General features: G+C 61.2%; 4 protein-coding genes across 4 annotated transcripts; all 4 read left to right on the top strand.

Annotated features, from left to right (window-relative positions):
- Positions 1-13: 13 nt before the first annotated feature.
- Positions 14-8116, top strand: LSM12 (LSM12 homolog). The gene is made up of 5 exons (XM_074557874.1): positions 14-224; positions 1952-2085; positions 5528-5637; positions 5865-5991; positions 7159-8116. The coding sequence occupies exons 1-5, from the start codon at positions 104-106 to the stop codon at positions 7249-7251; spliced, it is 585 nt and encodes a 194-aa protein (XP_074413975.1). The 5' UTR covers positions 14-103; the 3' UTR covers positions 7252-8116.
- A 411-nt stretch (positions 8117-8527) lies between these two features.
- Positions 8528-11466, top strand: TMEM101 (transmembrane protein 101). Its single transcript, XM_074557815.1, has 4 exons — positions 8528-8711; positions 9277-9457; positions 9773-9919; positions 10942-11466. The coding sequence occupies exons 1-4, from the start codon at positions 8575-8577 to the stop codon at positions 11248-11250; spliced, it is 774 nt and encodes a 257-aa protein (XP_074413916.1). The 5' UTR covers positions 8528-8574; the 3' UTR covers positions 11251-11466.
- A 3269-nt stretch (positions 11467-14735) lies between these two features.
- On the top strand, positions 14736-15231 carry LOC141731565 (peptide YY-like). The gene is made up of 3 exons (XM_074557885.1): positions 14736-14914; positions 15006-15077; positions 15207-15231. The coding sequence occupies exons 1-3, from the start codon at positions 14736-14738 to the stop codon at positions 15229-15231; spliced, it is 276 nt and encodes a 91-aa protein (XP_074413986.1).
- Positions 15232-16782: 1551 nt separating this feature from the next.
- On the top strand, positions 16783-18592 carry LOC141731490 (pancreatic polypeptide-like). The gene is made up of 3 exons (XM_074557504.1): positions 16783-16982; positions 18070-18140; positions 18472-18592. The coding sequence occupies exons 1-2, from the start codon at positions 16810-16812 to the stop codon at positions 18131-18133; spliced, it is 237 nt and encodes a 78-aa protein (XP_074413605.1). The 5' UTR covers positions 16783-16809; the 3' UTR covers positions 18134-18140; positions 18472-18592.
- The last annotated feature ends 134 nt before the right edge of the window (positions 18593-18726 follow it).

Below are 18726 nucleotides of genomic sequence, written 5' to 3'. Positions count from 1 at the left end.
TCGGCGGGGCGGAGCGCCAATCCCCGCCCTCGCTGCCGCGCGGCCCCGCCCCCGCCGCGCCTGGCCGAGGCGAGCGGAGCCGCGGGCGCTGCGGGCGGACAAGATGGCGGCGCCGGGCGAGTACTTCAGCGTGGGCAGCCAGGTGTCCTGCCGCACCTGCCAGGAGCAGCGCCTCCAGGGCGAGGTCGTCGCCTTCGACTACCCCAGCAAGATGCTGGCGCTCAGTATCCACCCACCCGCGCCTCGCCGCGCTGCTCCCGGCCCCGGCGCGGCCCGCTCGGGCCTCTGCGGCCCGCCCGATGAGGGGGGGGGGGCGTGAGGGAGGGAGGGGAAAGGGGGAAAAAGGGGAGGGGGTGTGAGGGGATCGAGGTGGGCGGCGACGGGGAGGGGTCTGAGGGGCTGCGGGAGACCCCCGGGGATGGGGGGAGCGCGGAGCCCTCTCGGGAGGTTTGGGGGAATTGGGGAGGTTGGTGTTGGGGTGAATGGGGGGATTGGGGAGCGCTGTGTGCGGGGATTGGGGCGATTGTAGCCGGCGAGAGGGGATTGAGGAGCTCTGGTGAGTGGGGGAGTTGGGGGTCTTGTAATGGGTGAATGGGATGTTGGGTGTCCTGTAAGGAGATTTTGGGGGGATTGGAGAGGTTTGTGTTGGGGTGAATGAGGAGATTGGGGCGATTGTAGCCGGGGGAGCGGGGATTGAGGAACCCCGAGCTGGAGTGAATGCGGGAGTTGGGGGTCTTGTAATGGGTGAATGGGATGTGGGGTGTCCTGTAGGGAGATTTTGGGGGGAGTGAGGAGGTTTGTTCTGGGGGGACTGGGGAGCCTGGGTTAAGGGAAATGGGGGGATTTGGGGCTGGTTTTGGGGTGAATGAGGGATGGAGGAGCCCTCTACTATAAAGAGCTTTAGAGGGGCAGTAGGGAGCTCTGTACTGGTTTGAATGGGGGCAGAGAGAGCACCCAGTTTTGTGGAGAATGGTGGGGACTGTGGAGTCCTGGAGGTTTTTTTGGGGGCAGCAGTGAGGAGCCCTGTAGTGGGGTGAGTGGGGGTGTGGCATTCACTATGGGGGGCTTGGGGAGCCTTTTATTGGGGTGAGTGGGGGCAGTGGGGTGTTCCCTGCCTGCCCAGTGTGAATATCCATGGATGTGGTTTTGTTTGGAATCTGCAAGTTACGGGGAAAAGCTGAGGGCTGTTGGAAAGCAGTGGAGGGTCCCAGGAGATGGAGGAAGGAGAATGCTCAGCTCAGGGCTGGTGTTGGAGTTCTGGGGGGCCAGGGGTGGCTTCTGCAGGGAATGAGGAGCTGGGAGAGGATTTTGTGGGAAACAGAACAGGAAAAGGCCCCCTGGGTGCCTGGGATGTGCTTGGAGCCAGGAGAGCTCCCAGGTCCCACTGGAGGCAGCAGGAAAATCCCAGAGGGTCCAACAGGTTGCTCAGTGCTGCTTGTCAGCCCCACAGGGGGCTGAGCCAGCCCTTCCCAAAGTCCAGATGTTCCTGCCCCATCCATCCATCCATCCATCCATCCATCCATCCTCATGGGAGCAGAGGAATTGTGCAGGAATCAGCTCTGAAAGGAGTGTTTTGGGGTTTTTTTTGGGTGCTGTCCCATTCCCAACAACCAACCTTGTGCGTCCCTCTCCTGAGAATTCCCTTCCTTAGAGAAGAGAATCCTCCCTGGGGATGCTGCTGCCTGTAGGAGGAAAAGAATTTTGGTGGAAAAAGTGCAAATTCGGTGGCGCTGGTTCAAACCAGTGGTGGTGGTTGGTGGGCCAGACTGGAGAACTTGATCTGGAGTTGGGATAGACCAGAATCACTCACAGCTGCAGAGGGAGATGAGATGGGATCACTGACAATCCCAAGGCAGCAGAGGAGCTTCCCAAAACCCCAACCTCCTCCTGGTTTGCTCCTCACCTACACAAACCTCTCTGTGGATTTGTTTTCCTTAATGCCCTCCTGCAGAATGCCCCTCTTCCAGTGGCAAGCCCAACCACGCAGACATCCTGCTCGTAAACTTACAGTACGTGTCAGAAGTGGAAATAATCAATGACCGCACGGAAACGCCTCCCCCTTTAGCCTCCCTCAACGTCAGCAAGGTGAGAAAGCCCCTCCTCAGCAGGGCTCCCCCAAAATCCTGCAGGGATCCCCTAAAATTCTCCAAGGATCCAGCAGGATTCACCACTGGTGCTGCTCCCAGCACAGCTTCCTGGAGTTCCATCCTGGATCTGGGGTTCGGTGATTTGGCTCTGGGTTTTGGTGATTTGGCTCTGGGTTTTACCACTTTGGGCTCTGGGTTTTGGCATTTGGGGCCTGGATTTTGTTGGGTTTAGGGTCTGGGTTTTTGCATTTAGGGCCTGGGTTTTGGGGCCTGGATTTTATATGTAGATATATATATATATATATATATATATATGTTTAGATTTTTGGCATTTGGGGGACCTGGATTTTGGTATTTTTGGGGTCCAAGGTGATCTTGTTTTGGGGTTTGCATTTTGAGGGGTTTGGAGCCTGGATTTTGTTGGGTTTAGAGTCTGGGTTTTGGCATTTAGGGCTTGGGGTTTATGTTTAGATTTTTGGCGTTTGGGGCCCCAGATTTTGGTATTTTTGGGGTCTAAGGTGATCTTGTTTTGGGGTTTGCATTTTGAGGGGTTTGGAGCCTGGGTTTTGGTAGTTTGAGCCCAGGTGGTGGTGTTTGGGGTCTGGATGAGGCTATTTGGGATCTAGATTTTGGAGTGCACACAAATGGGAGCTCCTGGAATTCTGAGGAATTGCTTTCCATCCATCCTGGAATGGGATCACTGCCCTTTCCCAGTGAGGTGAAAAGCAGGGAAGGTGACCCCAAGCCCTCAGTGCTGGGGTGAATCCAGGTGTGGGGTGCTCATTGTCACCTCCTTGTGCCACAGGGACACCTCTCCCGGGGCTTTGTGCCACACAGGTGGCACCAGCTGGGTGTCCATGCCCTCCTGGGTCCCTTCCCGAAGGATTAACACATCCAGGTCTCAAATGACACAGCTGCCACCACGGTGGGACTGCTGGCTGTCACTGCAGCCAGTGACATGGCTGGGAGCTCAGCCTGAGGGGAACTCCCTCAGGAATTCAGTGTTAACTTCAGGGAACCCCTCAGGAATTCAGTGTTAACTTTGGGAATCACCCTCAGGAATTCAGTGTTAACTTTGGGGAACCCTTAAGGAATTTCAGTGCTCATTTGGGGAGCCCCCTCAGGAATCCCAGTGTTAACTTCAGGGAACCCCTCAGGAATTCAGTGTTAACTTTGGGGAACCCTTAAGGAATTTCAGTGCTCATTTGGGGAGCCCCTCAGGAATCCCAGTGTTAAATTCAGGGAAATCCCTTAGGAATTCAGTGTTAACTTCAGGGAACCCCCTCAGGAATTCCAGTGCTCACTTTGGGGAGCCCCCTTAGGAATTCCAGTGCTCACTTTGGGAACCCCCTTAGGAATTCCAGTGCTGATTTTTGGGGAGCCCCTCAGGAATTCAGTGTTCACTTTGGGAAACACCCTCAGGAATTCAGCGTTAACTTTGGGGAACCCCCTCAGGAATCCCAGTGCTGATTTTGGGGAGCCCCTCAGGAATTCAGTGTTAACTTTGTGGAGCCCCTCAGGAATTCCAGTGGTAAATTCAGGGAACCCCCTCAGGAATCCCAGTGCTCATTTCAGGGAACCCCCTCAGGAATCCCAGTGTTTATTTCAGGGATCCCCCTCAGGAATTCCTGTGTTCACTTTGAGGATCCCCTTCAGGAATTCAGTGTTCACTTTGGGGATCCCCCTCAGGAATCCCAGTGTTTATTTCAGGGAACCCCTCAGGAATTCCTGTGCTCACTTTGGGGATCCCCCTCAGGAATCCCAGTGTTTATTTCGGGGATCCCCCTCAGGAATTCCTGTGCTCACTTTGAGGATCCCCTTCAGGAATTCAGTGTTCACTTTGGGGATCCCCCTCAGGAATTCCAGTGTTCACTTTGGGGAACCCTTAAGGAATTTCAGTGCTCACTTCAGGGAACCCCCTCAGGAATCCCAGTGTTCACTTTGGGGAGCCCCCCAGGAATTCCAGTGTTCACTTTTCCAGCATCTCAGAGTTGTGGGTTTGGATGTGGGGAGGTGACAGATGCAGTTGGGTTGGAAGGGGTTGTTCCAGTGGCAGGAGGGCACTGTCCCCCATCCCCATGGGGGGCTGGGACGGTGCTGCAGCACTGGGATGTTGCTGGTGGTCCTGGTTGTACTGGGAGAAGGAGGTGTGTGCACATGGGGGTGCTGGCAGCACTCCAGGGAACCCAGAGAGCTGGGGACTTTGGGGGACACCTGCTGCAGGGGGTGATGAGCACAGGGATGGATCCTTTGGCAATGCTGGGCTGCTGCTGCTGGTGCCTCTCCAGGGGTTCCAGTCACCTCCCTGTGGCCTCTTGTCACGGCTGTCCCCAAGTGTGGGTGCAGCAGCTGCTGGAGCAGCATCCCAGGGCCTGGGACAGGGGATCTAAAGCTCAGGCTGGGAAGGGGGATCAGATCTGAAGGGGGATTTGCTCAGGGGTGACATGGCAGAGGGGATTCTCAGGGCTCTGTCCCACAATTCCAGCCCATCCCAGTGGGGTGAGGGAGGTTCCCACTTCTCCAGGGATGTTCCTGTGGAATGTTGTGCCTGGTTTGGAAGCCTGGCTGGTGGCCTTGGAGGGAGCCATTCCCACATGGAATGGGCTGGGTGGTGAGGTTGTGAGGGTGAGGAAGGCTCCTGTCCCTGCTGAGGCAGTCAGGGAGCACAGCCCAGTGCTCTGCAGTGCCTGCTGCCACCAGGAGGGGACTGGGGATGGCTGGGAGAGGGACTCCTGTCCCTCAGGGGCACTGAAGGGTCCCCAGTCAGAGGGAGCTTTCCAAGGGCTGAGACCCCCTCAGGCAGCAGCAGGAAGCCAGAGCAGCTCTGGGTGTGCTCCCAGCAATGAGCAGGCCCCAGGAGGAGGAAGAGGAGGGATGATGCTGATGTGGCTCCTCCACTGCGGCAGCTCCAGCCAGGAAAAGGCAGCTGGTCCAAGGCTGCTGCCTCCAGGCTCTGCTTCCTTCCCCTCCCACATCCATGGGATGCAGCCTGGGGGAGGCCAGGGTCGGGGTTTTCCATCTCTATTCCAGCACCCTGTGTGTAATCACACCTCCCCACACACGGATGCAGCTCCCAGATAACCAATTCTGGTTGTTTTTTGGGAACAAACCAACTGCTGCAGGCTAGAGTTGCTCCTACTCCTGTGTGGAGCATTTACTCCCAGCGTGCTGGGTGTTCCAGGCTCCTCTTCCTCATCTCCATCCCAAGTGAACTGAGTGGTGAGGGGAGTTTGCACCTAAAATTCCAGAATTAATTCAGAAAAGGGTGAGGGGAAGGGGCAGGGGGATGTGAGGAGAGGGCACCACCATCCCCCCAAATCTCTGGGAGGCCCTGGCAGTGCTGAGGGTGAATTTAGGCAGGAATCACAAGGGGGGCAGAGCCATACCTGGGGTGTCCCTTCAGTGCTCCCAGCCCAACCCCTGTCCCTGTGTGTCCCCAGCTTGCCAACAAAGCACGGACGGAGAAGGAGGAGAAGATGAGCCAGGCATATGCAATTAGTGCTGGTGTCTCTCTGGAGGGGCAGCAGCTCTTCCAGACCATCCATAAGACGTAAGTGCCCACCCAGGGGTCCCCAGGCTCATTTTGGGGTCCCCCACAGCCTTTTTGGGGGATTGCCATTGCTGGGTTTGCCCTGGAATGTTCCCTTGGGGGTGAGGGTGGCTCCCTGCCTGGCACATCCCACCCCTCTCCAGCCGGACCCTGGTGTGACCAGGGGGCTCTGTGCCCCCTCAGGGGGCAGCGGTGGCAGTCCCTGATGCCATTGTCCCTCTCCTCAGCATTAAGGACTGTAAATGGCAGGAGAAGAACATAGTTGTGATGGAAGAAGTCGTCATTGCCCCTCCGTACCAGGTGGAGAACTGTAAAGGCAAAGAGGGGAGCGCCCTGAGCCACGTACGCAAAATAGTGAGTGTGGGTTGGGGACAGGGGTGGGTGGCACGTCCTGGGAGGGTGGCACATCCCTGGGCACAGCCAGGAGCCTCCTTGGCTGGGCTCCAGCCCCTCCTGGCATCCCCTTCCCTCTCCAGATCCCCCTTTTTGAGTTGTGTGCTCAGAGTGGTGAGCAGGGGATGGGGGCACTGGGAAGGACTGGGTGGGTGTCACCTCCCTGGGGACACCTGAGACCCTTCCTGGGATTCTCCAGACCTTCCTGGGATTCTTCAGACCTTCCTGGCCTTTGCCAACCCCTCCTTGCTTGGCTTCCAGCCCTTCCTGGGGTTCTCCATCCCTTCCTGGCATTCTCCAGCCCCTCTTGGCTTGCCCTCCTGGGGTTCTCCAGCCCCTCCTGTGGTTCCCCAGCCCCTCCTGGCTTGGCCTCCAGACCTTCTTGGGGTTCTCCAGCCCTTCCTAAAGTTCTCCAGCCCCTCTTTGCTTGGCCTCCAGCCCCTCCAGGGGCTCCCCAGCCCTTCCTGAGGTTCCTCCAACCCCTCCTGAGGCTCCCCAATTCCTCATGGGGTTCTCCAACTCCTCCTTGCTTGGCTTCCAGCCCTTTCTGGGGTTCTCCAGTCCCTCCTTGCTTGGCTTCCAGCCCCTCCAGGGGTTCTCCATCCCCTCCTGGGGCTCCCCAGCCCCTCCTTTCTGCCCTCCAGCCCCTCCTGGAGTTTCCCAACTCCTCCTGGGGTTCCCCAGCCCCTCCTGGCTTGGCCTCCATCCCTTCCTGGGGTTCCCCAGCCATTCCTGAGGTTCTCCAGCCCCTTCTTGCTTGGCCTCCAGCCCTTCCAGGCGTTCCCCATCCCCTCCTGAGGTTCTCCAGCCCCTCCTTGCTTGGTCCCCATCCCCTCCTGAGGTTCTCCAGCCCCTCCTGGCTTGGCCTCCATCCCTTCCTGGGGTTCCCCATCCCCTCCAGGGGTTCTCCAGCCCCTCTTTGCTTGGTCCCCATCCCTTCCAGGGGTTCCCCAGCCATTCCTGAGGTTCTCCAGCCCCTTCTTGCTTGGCCTCCAGCCCTTCCAGGGGTTCCCCATCCCCTCCTGAGGTTCTCCAGCCCCTCCTTGCTTGGTCCCCAGCCCCTCTTGGGGTTCCCCAGCCCCTCCCAGGTTCCTCCCCTGAACCCCTTGGTTCCCCCTTGCCCTGCAGGTGGAGAAACACTTCCGGGACGTGGAAAGCCAGAAGGTCCTGCAGCGTTCACAAGCACAGCAGACACAGAAGGACACGTCCCTGTCATCCTGAGGCCACCTCGGGGCCACCACCCCGTCCCCGCGTCCCCTCCCCGGAGGCGGCGCCGGGGGCTCCTTCAACTTTTATTTCCTTTTTTTTTTTTTTTTTTTTTTCTTTTTGGGAAAATCTCAACCAATTCCAAACTTTAGACTTCAAAACAAATGAGAAAAGAGAATAATTTAAAGCTCCTCACGCATTACTTGACTAACAGACTTTTGTTTTTCCGCCATGGTTTCTCCCTCCAGCCAGTCAGACTCTGTTAATTTTATTTTTTGGCCTTTTTTTTTTCCCTTTTCCTCCCAATTCGTGCCTCCCTTTTCCCCAAAGATCCCTCCAGAAAATAAAGCTAACGAGCTGACTGTGGTGGCTGACCCGGGACCCTCGTGACCAACGTGGTCTCGTTTTAATTTTGTTTGCACAGGGCAAGGCTTGAATTAGTCTTATTTTTCTTATCTTTAAATATATATATGAATATATATTAAAATGTTCTTTAAATATTTGTCTGCTTCTAGGGTCGTGGCAAAAAATCCCTCAAAAATGCCCTTGGGAGCAGCCAGAACCTGGATTTGGGGTTTTCACCCCATTTCCTTTATGTTTTTAATATTTTTGCCCTTTTTCATTTAATTTTTAATTTCTTTTTTAATTTTAAAATTTTTTTTGCCACGATCCTCCCCCTCCCCCTTTTGTTTCCTCCCATTGTTTTTTTTTTTTTTTTTTTTAATTAAAAACAAAAAGCAGATCAAACTCAAAACAATTCAAGCCCTGCCTTTAGGAAAATTAAAGATTAAAAAAAATTAAAAAAAAGAAAAAAAAAAGGAAAATTTTTTAGTCTTGTTTAGCAAAAAACAATAAAAACCCGAAATTTTTTTAACCATCACCGGAGTCTGTGGGGGCTCAATTGGGCGTGGCCTCGCGAGGGGCGTGGCGAAGAGAAGTGGGCGTGGCGAAGAGAAGTGGGCGTGGCTTAGGGTGGGGTTTGTTACGCCCATTTTTATGGGGCGTGGCTTAAGCGGGGGGGCGGGGCCTGGCGCTGCATTTTCAATGAGGGTTTGTTTGATTGATGGGGCGCGGCTGAGGCCATGGCGGGGTTTCGGGGGGATGGCGCGGCCCGGGGCAGGCTGGAGACTCGCTGGGCGCGGCTGTTACGCAGCGCGGCCGCTGTTTTGGGGCGGGAGCCGCCATTTGAATGGAGGGGCGCGGCCTGAGGGGAATGAGGGCGCTGCCATTAAAAGGGGCGTGGTTTGTACGCAGAGGGCGTGGCTTCCCTATGCGGCGTGCTGATTGGTCGGCGAGGCGATTGTTCCGGCGCGGCATTTCCGGCGGGACGGCCCGGTGATGGCGGCGGGCCGCGGGTGGAGGCGGCGGGCGCTGCGGCTGCTGACGGCGGGCGGCGGCGTGCTGCTCACCCGCTTCCCCTTCTGGCACTGCTTCAGCGGGCTCCTGCTGTGCGCCGAACGCGCCGACTTGCGCCGGTGCGGGACGGGGCCGGGCGCCTGCGAGTGCTCCTGGGGAGCCTGGGCCTGTGAGGGGCTGCGGGCGGTTGTGAGGGCAGGGGCGGCTGTGGGGCTGGGCTGGTGGGGATCTGTGAGAACCTGGGGTCTGGCGGGTCAGAGGGGGTGTGGAGTGTGCGGCCTGGAGGGTCTGGGGAGTGTCCGGGGTGCAGAGGCTGCTGCGGGGCCTTGAGAGCCGGGGGAGCCCCGGGGTGTGAGGGGCTGGGGCTGGGAGAGCCTGTGGGGCCTGGGAGGTGCTGAAGTGTGGGGCAGCTGGGGGGCTCGTGGGTGAGCGTGGGGCTGGGCAGGTGACAGGGACCCTCGGTGGGGCTGGGACAGGTGACAGGGACCCTCGGGGGGCTGGGGCTGAGGGGAGACCCCGGCACTGTTGGGGTCTGGGCTCTGGGAAGGGGACAGAGCAGCAGAGGGGACACAGTGGGGCTCTGTGGGTTAGGGGAGGGCTGTGGCTGCCCCATAACCCAGGGGACGCTCTGGGGGTTCTGGGGTGAGTATGGGGGTGCCGGAGCTTTTGTCCCTGTCCCCGCAGGAAGCCGGACATCCCGGTGCCCTACCTGTACGTGGACATGGGCGTGGCCGTGCTCTGTGCCAGCTTCATGTCCTTCGGGGTCAAGCGGCGCTGGTTCGCCCTGGGCGCCGCCCTGCAGCTGGCAGTGGCCACCTACGCTGCCCACGTCGGGGGGCACGTGCACTACGGAGACTGGCTCAAGGTGAGAGCCACACCCCTGCTGCCCCCAGAGCCCCCGGGTGGCACTGAGGGCACTGAGGGGCAGTGACAGACAGCCTCAGGGTGGCACTGATGGCTGCCCAGATGGCACTGAGGGTGCTCAGGGTGGCACTGAGGGCAGCCCAGGTGGCACTGAGGGTGTTCTGGGTGGCACTGATGGCTGCCCAGGTGGCACTGAGGGTAGTGGGTGGCACTGAGGGCTACCCAGGTGGCACTGAGGGTGCTCTGGGTGGCACTGAGGGCCGCCCAGGTGGCACTGAGGGTGCTCTGGGTGGCACTGATGGCAGCGTGCCCCCAGGTGAGGATGTACTCGCGCACCATCGCCATCATCGGCGGGTTCCTGATCCTGGCCAGTGGCGCCGGGGAGCTGTACCGGCAGAAACCCCGCAGCCGCTCCCTGCAGTCCACGGGCCAGGTGTTCCTGGGCATCTACCTCATCTGCCAGGTACCGGGGCTGGGGACAGCGGGGGACAGCTGGGGATAGCTGGGGACAGAGGCACCCCTGTGCAGCAGGTTTGGGACACAGTTCCCTGCTGGAGAAGCCTTGGGCAGTGCTCCAGATTGTCCCTGCTGGAGAAGCCTCAGGGACAATCCACCACCTCAGGGTGGTGTCACCAGTGTCACCAAGCCCACACTGTCCCCAGGGGAGAAGCCTTGGGCAGCAGATGTCATTGGGGGATTGTCCCCCATGAGCCTCTGGGTTTGGGGACCCCCTTCTGCCACCTCTCCCCATCCTAGAATTCTTGTGTGGATGTTCCCAGTGCCATGAGTGCCACCACACTCCAGGTCCCCATTGTCCCTGGGGTAGAAACCTTGCATGGCACTGGTGCCACCACACTCTATCCCCTGTGGCAAGTGTCCCATGCATCCCCCATGACCCCCAGGTTTTGAGGACCCCCTTCTGCCACTGTTCCCCATCCTAGAACTCTTTGTGTGGGTGTTCCACTCCATGTCCCCCTTGTCCCTGAGGTAGAAACCTTGCATGGCACTGATGCCACGCCCCACTGCAAGTGTCCCTTTGTCCCCTCTGCCACCTCTCCCCGTCCTAGAACTCTAGTGTGGGTGTTCCCACTGCCACCACACTCCAGGTCCCCATTGAGGTGGAAACCTCAGATAGAACTGGTGTCATGCCCCACTGTGAGTGTGCCTTTGTCCCAGGTTTTGGCAGGACTCTCCCCATCCCAGAACTCTTGTGTGGGTGTTCCATACTCCAGGTCCCCATTGTCCCTGGGGTAGAAACCTTGCATGGCACTGGTGCCACCACACTCTATCCCCTGTGACAAGTCCCATGCATCTCCCATGACCCCCAGGTTTTGGGGACCCCCTTCTGCCACCTTTCCCCATCCTAGAACTCTTTGTGTGGGTGTTCCACTCCAGGTCCCCCTTGTCCCTGGGGTAGAAACCTTGCATGGCACCGCTGCCACCCCTCACTGTGAGCATCCCTTTGTCCCCTCTTTGTCCCCCCAGGCCTACTCCCTGCAGCACAGCACCGAGGACCGCCTGGCCTACCTGGACCACCTGCTGGGGGGTGAGCTGGCCCTGCAGCTGCTCTTCCTGCTCTACGGGCTGCTGGCCCTGGCCTTCCTCTCGGGTTACTACGTGAGGACAGCAGCGCAGGTGCTGGCCGTGCTGCTGCCCCTGGCCATCCTGCTCATCGATGGCAACCTGGGCTACTGGCACGCGCTGCGCCGCGTTGAGTTCTGGAACCAGATGAAGCTCATCGGCCAGAACGTCGGCATCTTCGGGGCCGTGGTCATCCTGGCCACTGATGGATGAGGGGATGAAGGGTGGGAGGGGGTTTTTTAAGGAGCGACGCTATTTATTTGTTGATTTTTTTTTTCTTGGGGTGGGTTTTTTTTTTGTTTTGTAAATATTTGATAATTTTGGCGGAGGGTGGGTTGGGGGAGGGGTCCTGCCACTGTGTGGTCAAGGTGTCTCACTCTGCTGAGGGGTGTCACTGCTCCACCCCCCAATAAAATGTATTTTTACTGATGTACTGAGAAATGTTTAATGTGTCACCCCAGGGGGATCAGCTTTGGGTGCCAGGGTCAGGAGGGGCTGCAGCTTTTGGGGCACAAACTGCTTTTGGGGTGCTGGAGTACAATGCAGGAGTGCTTTGGGGAGCTGATGGTGAGGGAGGGGCTGCTGTGGGGGAAACTGGTTCAGGGGAGATGATTTTGGGGGGGCTTGGAGGGCAGAGCCCCTTTAGGGGCTTGGGGTGGAGGGGCTGCTGCAGGGGAGCTCTTCTGGGGGAGCCACTTTGGGGGGGACAAATCTGGGGAGGGATGTGAGTCTGAGGGGTTTGGGGGAGCTGTTTGAGGGGGAGCCACTCTGGGAACTTGGTGCAGGGGCTGTGGGTGTTTTGGAATGGGTGGGGGTCCCAGGGAGGGGCTGGCAACCCCCAGGGTCCCTGTGGGCTGTGGCCTCAGTCCCCTCATGCTGTCCCTGGGCTCTGTGTGTCCCCAAACCCCCGGTGCTAGGCAGGTGTTCCTGTCCCCCCCCCCAGGTGTCCCTGTTCCCCCTTAGGTGTCCCTGTCCCCCCCCAGGTGTCCCTGTCCCTCCCAGGTGTCCGTGTCCCCCCTTAGGTGTCCCTGTCCCCCCGGTGTCCCTGCTCCCCCCTTAGGTGTCCCTGTCCCCCCTTAGGTGTCCGTGTCCCCCCCAGGTGTCCGTGTCCCCCCTTAGGTGTCCGTGTCCCCCCCAGGTGTCCTTGTCCCCCCCAGGTGTCCCTGTCCCCCCTTAAGTGTCCCTGTTCCCCCCAGGTGTCCCTGTCCCCCCTTAGGTGTCCGTGTCCCCCCTTAGGTGTCCCTGTCCCCCCCAGGTGTCCGTGTCCCCCCTTAGGTGTCCGTGTCTCCCCGGTGTCCCTGCTCCCCCCCAGGTGTCCCTGTCCCCCCCAGGTGTCCCTGTCCCCCCCCCCCAGGTGTCCCTGTCCCCCACCAGGTGTCCATGTCCCCCCGCCGTGGCCGGAAAAGCAAACAGGGCTGATAAGGGGCTTCCTCCGAGGGGCCCTAATGGCGCCTCCGGCGGAACCGGAGCCATAAAACGCGGGCAGGCGGCACAGTTTGCCCGGTTTGCCCTGTTTGCCCTGTTCGCTCGGGGGGGCACCTCCCTCCTCACCCCCGGCACCCCCCGGCGGCTCCAGCCCCGCGCCCTCCCCCCCCCCAGACCCTCCTCTTCCTCCTCACTGCCCCTGGGGGGTGGGGGCAGGCAGGGACCCCCCCCCAGCCCTGTCCCCGCCGTGCCGGGGGTGCCGCCCGCGCCCCCCCCGCCCCCGGCAGAGCCATCCTGTGACCTTTGGAAAATGTCTGTTTGCTGTCACTGGGATAAATGGGGCAGAAAGCTCCGGTCCCCCCTCCCCAGGTCCCCCCCGGCCGGGGGGACAGCTGTGACAGCGCGGTGACATCGTCCCGGTGCTGCCCGAGCCCGGCGCCGCTCGGCCGGGACCCCCCGCCCGTGTCCCCGCAGCCCGCGGGTGTCACAGCGCGGCCACGCCACGGGGGACAGCCCCGCCAGTGCCACCAGCCGCGTCCCCTCCACGGGGGACAGCCCCGCCAGTGCCACCAGCCGTGTCCCCGCCGGGTGCTGCTGCCCGGGTCACAACCGGGGCAGGAGCGGGGGACGCGTCCCCTCCGGCCGGGGCTGGCTCCCGTGTCCCCCCAACCCCGGGCTGGCACCTCCCGTGTCCCCCCCCAGCCAGGGCTGGCACCTCCCCTGTCCCCTCCGCCCGATTCGTGTCGCCTCCAGCCGCGCTGGTGGAACCCCACAATGTCCCCACGGCCGTGTGCCCTCGGCCCCACTGGTCAGAAGCCATCCCGGCGGTTTTGGGGATCCCTTTCTGCCACCTGTCCCCATCTCAGCACTCCCACGGTGGCTTTGGTGGCCCCTGCCCGGCGGGCACGTCCCCGCCGCGTCCGTCTGTGCCTCAGTTTCCCCCAGTGATTGCTCCTAATGGCAAATCCATACGGGATTAATGTCGCCACACGGGGGGCTGGAAAGGTCACCTCATCCGTCCTGCGGGTGGTGACAGCGCTCGATGGCGGTGGCGGGGCTGCGGTGACGGGGCTGTGGTGGCGGCTTCGTGCCTGGTCTGGGGAAACTGAGGCAGCCGTGGCTGTGTGTCTGTCCCCTGCCCTGTCCCCCGTGCGTGGCTCAGGGCCGTGGGTCTTGTCCCGTGTGCCACGTTTGTGTCCCTGGGTGTGGCTGATGTCCCCGTGTCCCGCTGTCACATCCCGCGGCTGTGTCAGGGCAGGTTTGTGTGACACGGCTGCGTGTGACATCCATGTGTGTCCTGTGTCCTCGTGCCACGGCTGCGGGTGACATCCATGTGTGTCCTGTGTCCTTGTGCCACGGCTGCGTGTCACATCTATGTCAGTGTTCCTGTCCTGTGTCCTCGTGCCACTGCCCTGTGTCCCATCCATGTCACCGTGCCATGGCTGCCTGTCACATCTGCCGTGTGCCACTCCGTGTGCCCTGGCCGCCTGTCACACCTGTGTGTGCCATGGTGACATGTCACACCCGTGCCCGTGTCCCGTGCCCGCCTGGCATTGCCGTGTCCGTGTCCTGTGGCCACGCGCGTGTCCGTGTGTCCGTGTGTCCCCCCCTGCTCTGTCCTCCCCATCCCCTCCGTGCCCCAGCCTGGGGACCATGAAGGTGACAGTGACAGGGTGGTGGCACGTGTCCCCTGGCCGCGGGGGGGGGGCGCAGTGTCCTGCGTGCCCGTGGGTCTGTCACGCGTGAGGGAGGAGCCACCGGCCCCCCTGGGGCTATAAAAGCCCGGGCGGGTGCGGGAGCCGCCGTGTCCCCGGCACTGTCACCCCTCTGCCAGGCCCTGGGTGCCACCTCTGCCTCCGCCATCGTGAGTGCAGCCACGGGCGGGGGTCCCGGGGGGACCCCACGAGGGACAATCAGCTCGGGGACATGTGGGGACCCCTTTGTGGGCACGGGGGTCTCTGGGGTGCTTTGGGGTGGGACAGCTCCCTTGAGGGGGGTCTTTGGGAGGGAGGTGTCCCCGTGGGATATGGGGGGGTCCCGGGGGTGGCGATGTCCCTTGAGTGGGGCTGGGGTCTCGGGTGGGGGATGGAACAAACCCTTGGGGAGCTGGGGGGGCTCTGAGGATGAATGAACGGGGTCTGGGGGTTTGGTGGGGGCAGAGCTGGGTTGGGGGTTCCGGGGTTTTTTGGGGTCAGAGCCGGTTTGGGGGTCCCGGGGGCTATGGGGGTGCCCCCCCCGCAGCCACAGCCGCCCCTCGTTCCTGTCCCCCGCAGATGGTGCCGTCCCCGCGGCCGTGGCGCGCGCTGGTGGCCGTGTCCCTGTGTGCCCTGCTGTGCCTGGCGGCCGCGTACCCCCCGAAACCCGAGAGCCCCGGCGAGGACGCGTCCCCCGAGGAGATGGCGCGCTACTTCTCGGCCCTCCGCCACTACATCAACCTGGTCACGCGGCAGAGGTGAGCGCGACACGGGGGGTGACACGCGCGTCCCTGTCCCCGAGGGGTCCCCTCCGCACCCCCGGCTCAGGCGCGCTCCCGTGTCCCGCAGGTACGGGAAACGCGCCAGCCCCGGTGTCGCGGGGACGGAGCTGCTCCTGGGGACCGGCAGCGACAGGTCACGGTGAGTGTCCCTGTCCCTGTCCCCTCCCTGTGCCCAGCGCACCCCGGGCTGGGGGTCCCAGGGCAGTTTGGGGTCCCAGGGGGGTTTGGGGGTCTCTTTCCCCCCCTCTCACACCAGCTCTTCCCGCAGGTTCGATGACGACTCCTCGTGGTGACCGCCCCGCCCAGCCCCTCCTGTGCCCCCCAAATCCTCCCCACATCTCCGGGACCCCCCAGAGGACCCAGGGCCAGCGCAGGACCCCCCGCTGGAAGGCCGGGGACCCCCAGAACCCGGCCCGGGGGTGTCCCCGACCCTGTCCCCTCCCCAGCGCTGCCGGGGGGGTCCCGCATGGTCCCCGCACGGCTCCGCAGCGACAATAAAAGAGCGATCGTGGGCACGGGAGGCTCCGCGCTGTGCGTGGGGGGCGCGGGGAAGGGCAGGAGGGATGGAGGGGTGCAGAGGGGATGGAGGGGTGCAGGGGGATGTGAGGAACGGGGGACAGGAGGTGCAGGGGTGCAGGGAGGGGGATCAGGGGGGTGGGCAGGGATTTGGGGGTGACAGGAGGGGAGTGGAGCAGGAGGGGGTGAGGGGAGGGAATTTTGGAGGAGGGGGTGCATGGGGAAAGGTGGGAGTGGGGGGAGCTGGTGTTGGATATTGGGGTGTGCTGGGTGTGGGGTATGGGGGCACTGGTGGGGGGATCCATCGCTGGTGAATGTGGGGGTGCAGGGGGTGCTGCCCTTCCACAGTCCTCCTGTCCCACTCCCCCCCATTCCATCCACTCCTGCCACCCTTGCACCCCACCAGCCCCCCCGGCTGTGCCCTTCTGTCCCCACCCCTGTCCCTCTGTCCCTCCGTGGGCCCAGACACCCGTGCCCACGTCCTGTCCCCTCCGGGAGCCCCCTGAGCGCGGGGTCAAACATTAACCAGGGGCCAGCTGTCCCTGTCACCCCCTGCCACCGGCCCTGTCCCCCCTCCCCGTCCGAGTGGGCACCTGGCCACAGGTGCTGCGTGGCAGGGTGACATCAGCGGGGACACGGGGGATAAAAGGGCCGGCACGGCGGTGGCAGCAGCGGCACCGAGCACCCGGCGTGTCAGGCAGCGTCCCCTCGTCCGGCTGTGTCCCTGCGTCCCTGCCCGAGGAAGGAGGTGAGTGGAGATGGGGAGCTGTGGGTGTGTGACAAACGGGCGTGTGACAAACGGGTGTGTGACAAACGGGTGTGCGTGTGACACTTGTGTGCAATGGTTTGTGAAAGGGTGAAGGCATGCAGGAGTGGGATGCTGGGTGTGCAGGGGTGGGAGTGTGCAGGTGTGTGCAGGTGTGCATGTGGAAGTGCGTGCAGGTGTGTTCAGGTGCATTCAGGTGTGCACAGGTGTGTGTTTGCATGTGCTGTGCATGCAGGTGTGTGCAGGTGTGTGCAGTTGTGTTCAGGTGTGCACAGGTGTGTGCATGCTCTGCGTGCTCTGTCCAGGTGTGTGCGGGCGTGCACAGGTGTGTGTGATGTGTGTGTAGGTGTGTGCAGATGTGCACAGCTGTGTCCGAGTATGTGCAGATGTGTGTTAGGTGTGCCCAGATATGTGTAGGTGTGTGTGATGTGTGCTTATCCGTGCACAGGTGTGTGTAGGTGTGTGTTCAGGTGTGTTCAGCCGCGTACACCTGAGCACATCTGTGCATGCCCCGTGTCTGAGCACACCCTGTCCCATTCCCCCATCCCGGTGTGACCCCGCTGTCGCTGTCGCTGTCGCTGTCGCAGCCATGGTGGCCCCGCCGCTGCTGTTGGTGGCCTGCGCGGTGGTGGCGCTGCTGCCGCTGCGGCCCCGCGCGGCCCCGGCCCAGCCCGCGTACCCCGGGGACGACGCGCCCGTGGAGGAGCTGCTGCGCTTCTACAACGACCTGCAGCAGTACCTGAACGTCGTCACGCGCCCGCGGTGAGCAGGGCCTGCCTGGCTGTCCTGATGTGCTCCCTGTCGCGACACACCCCCTATCGTGACACGCTCCCTGTCGCGACACATCCCCTATCACGACGTGCTCCCCATCACAGTGTGCTTCCCTTCATGATGTGCCCCCCATCTCAATGTGCTCCCTGTCGTCACACACCCCTTATCGCGATGCACTCCCTATAGCGACATGCGCTCCCTATCACACGTACCCCCTATCGCGACGTGCGCCCCATCATGACACTCTCCTTATCGCGACATGCTCCCCATCCCAGCATGCTCCCACCATGGCGTACTTCCCTTCGTGACACAATCCCCATCTCAATGCACTCCCTGTCACGACACACCGTCTATCGCGATGTGCTCCCTGTCGCGACACTCTCCCTACCGTGACATGCTCCCCATCCCAATGCGCTCCCTGTCGCGACACGCTCCCTGTCGTGACACACTCCCTATCCCAATGCATTCCCTGTCGTGACACTCTCCCTGTCGTGACATGCTCCCCATCACTCCCCTCTCCCTGTCGTGATTTATCGATTCAGGGCGGCCCCAGCCTGGTGAATGATGTGCTGAGTCTGTGATTTCAGAGAGCTGAACAAACACTTTACTAAGCTAGGTTATAATACACCAATACTATATCTAGGTTATAATACACCAATGCTATATCTAGGTTATATTACACCAATGCTATATCTAGGTTATATTACACTAATGCTATAACTAAATCTACACTAAAGAGTTACTCTACTAAAGAGATACTACAGGCAAACCCTGTGTCTGACACTACAGACACAACTTTGACCCCATTGGCCAATCAATCCAAACCATCAGCAGATCCAATTAACAAATCACTCTCATTAAACAATCTCCGTAACACATTCCACGCGTGCCGAATGCAGGAGCAGCAAGTGAGGTAAGAACTGTTTTCTCTTCCTCTCTGAGCTCCTCACTGCCTTCCCCAGGAGAAATCCTGGGAGAGAGAATTGTGTCTGTCTGTTCAGAGGATGTGAGTGCCACAGGGACACGCTCCCCGTGCTGTGTCACTGTCACCCTGTCCCCTAACGTGTCCCCATTGCAGGTACGGCAAGCGGGCAGGTGGGCGAGCGCTGGGCCAGGAGCCCCTGGGAGCCCCAGGGTGCTGAGCCCCAGGTGAGGGGCTGGGGGGTGGGAGGAGCCCCCCAAAACTCCCCATGGCCTCAGGGTCCCCATGGGGACAGACTGGGGGGAAGGGGGGCTCTGGGTGGGGAAATTCAGGGTGGGAGTCCTGAGGGTGTCAGGGTGGAGGATGTGGGATTGGGGGGATCTAGGGGGTGTTCTCAGAGTGGGGGATGTGGGGCTGGGGGTCCTGAGGGGGCTCTGAGGGTGTCAGGGTGGGGGATGTGGGATTGGGGGGACCCTCAGGGTGTCAGGGTGGGGGATACGGAACTGGACGGTCTCAGTGGGGAAGGGGACAGGGCGTGACCACTCCGTTTTGTTTCAGGGACACTGCCAGGGCCGAGTGGGTGAGGAAGCCCAGAGGGTGCAGCCCCCCAGCCCCTGCTGCACCCCCGGCCCCCCCAGAGCCGTCACTGTGGGGCCAGGACAGACCCCCAGCAATAAAATTCCCCCTGCAGCCACTGCTTGTCTGTCTCTGTCTACTGGGGACACTGGGGACAGTGGCCGGGGGGAATGGGAGTACTGGGGACACCGGGGGTGTTACAGACACTGAGTGTGGGGACCGCGGTGATGCTGGGGA

The sequence above is a fragment of the Zonotrichia albicollis genome, chromosome 23, assembly GCF_047830755.1.
Source record: "Zonotrichia albicollis isolate bZonAlb1 chromosome 23, bZonAlb1.hap1, whole genome shotgun sequence".
Lineage (NCBI taxonomy): Eukaryota > Metazoa > Chordata > Aves > Passeriformes > Passerellidae > Zonotrichia > Zonotrichia albicollis.
Note: the sequence above shows the minus strand (reverse complement) of the source record. Positions and strands in the feature narration are given on the sequence as shown.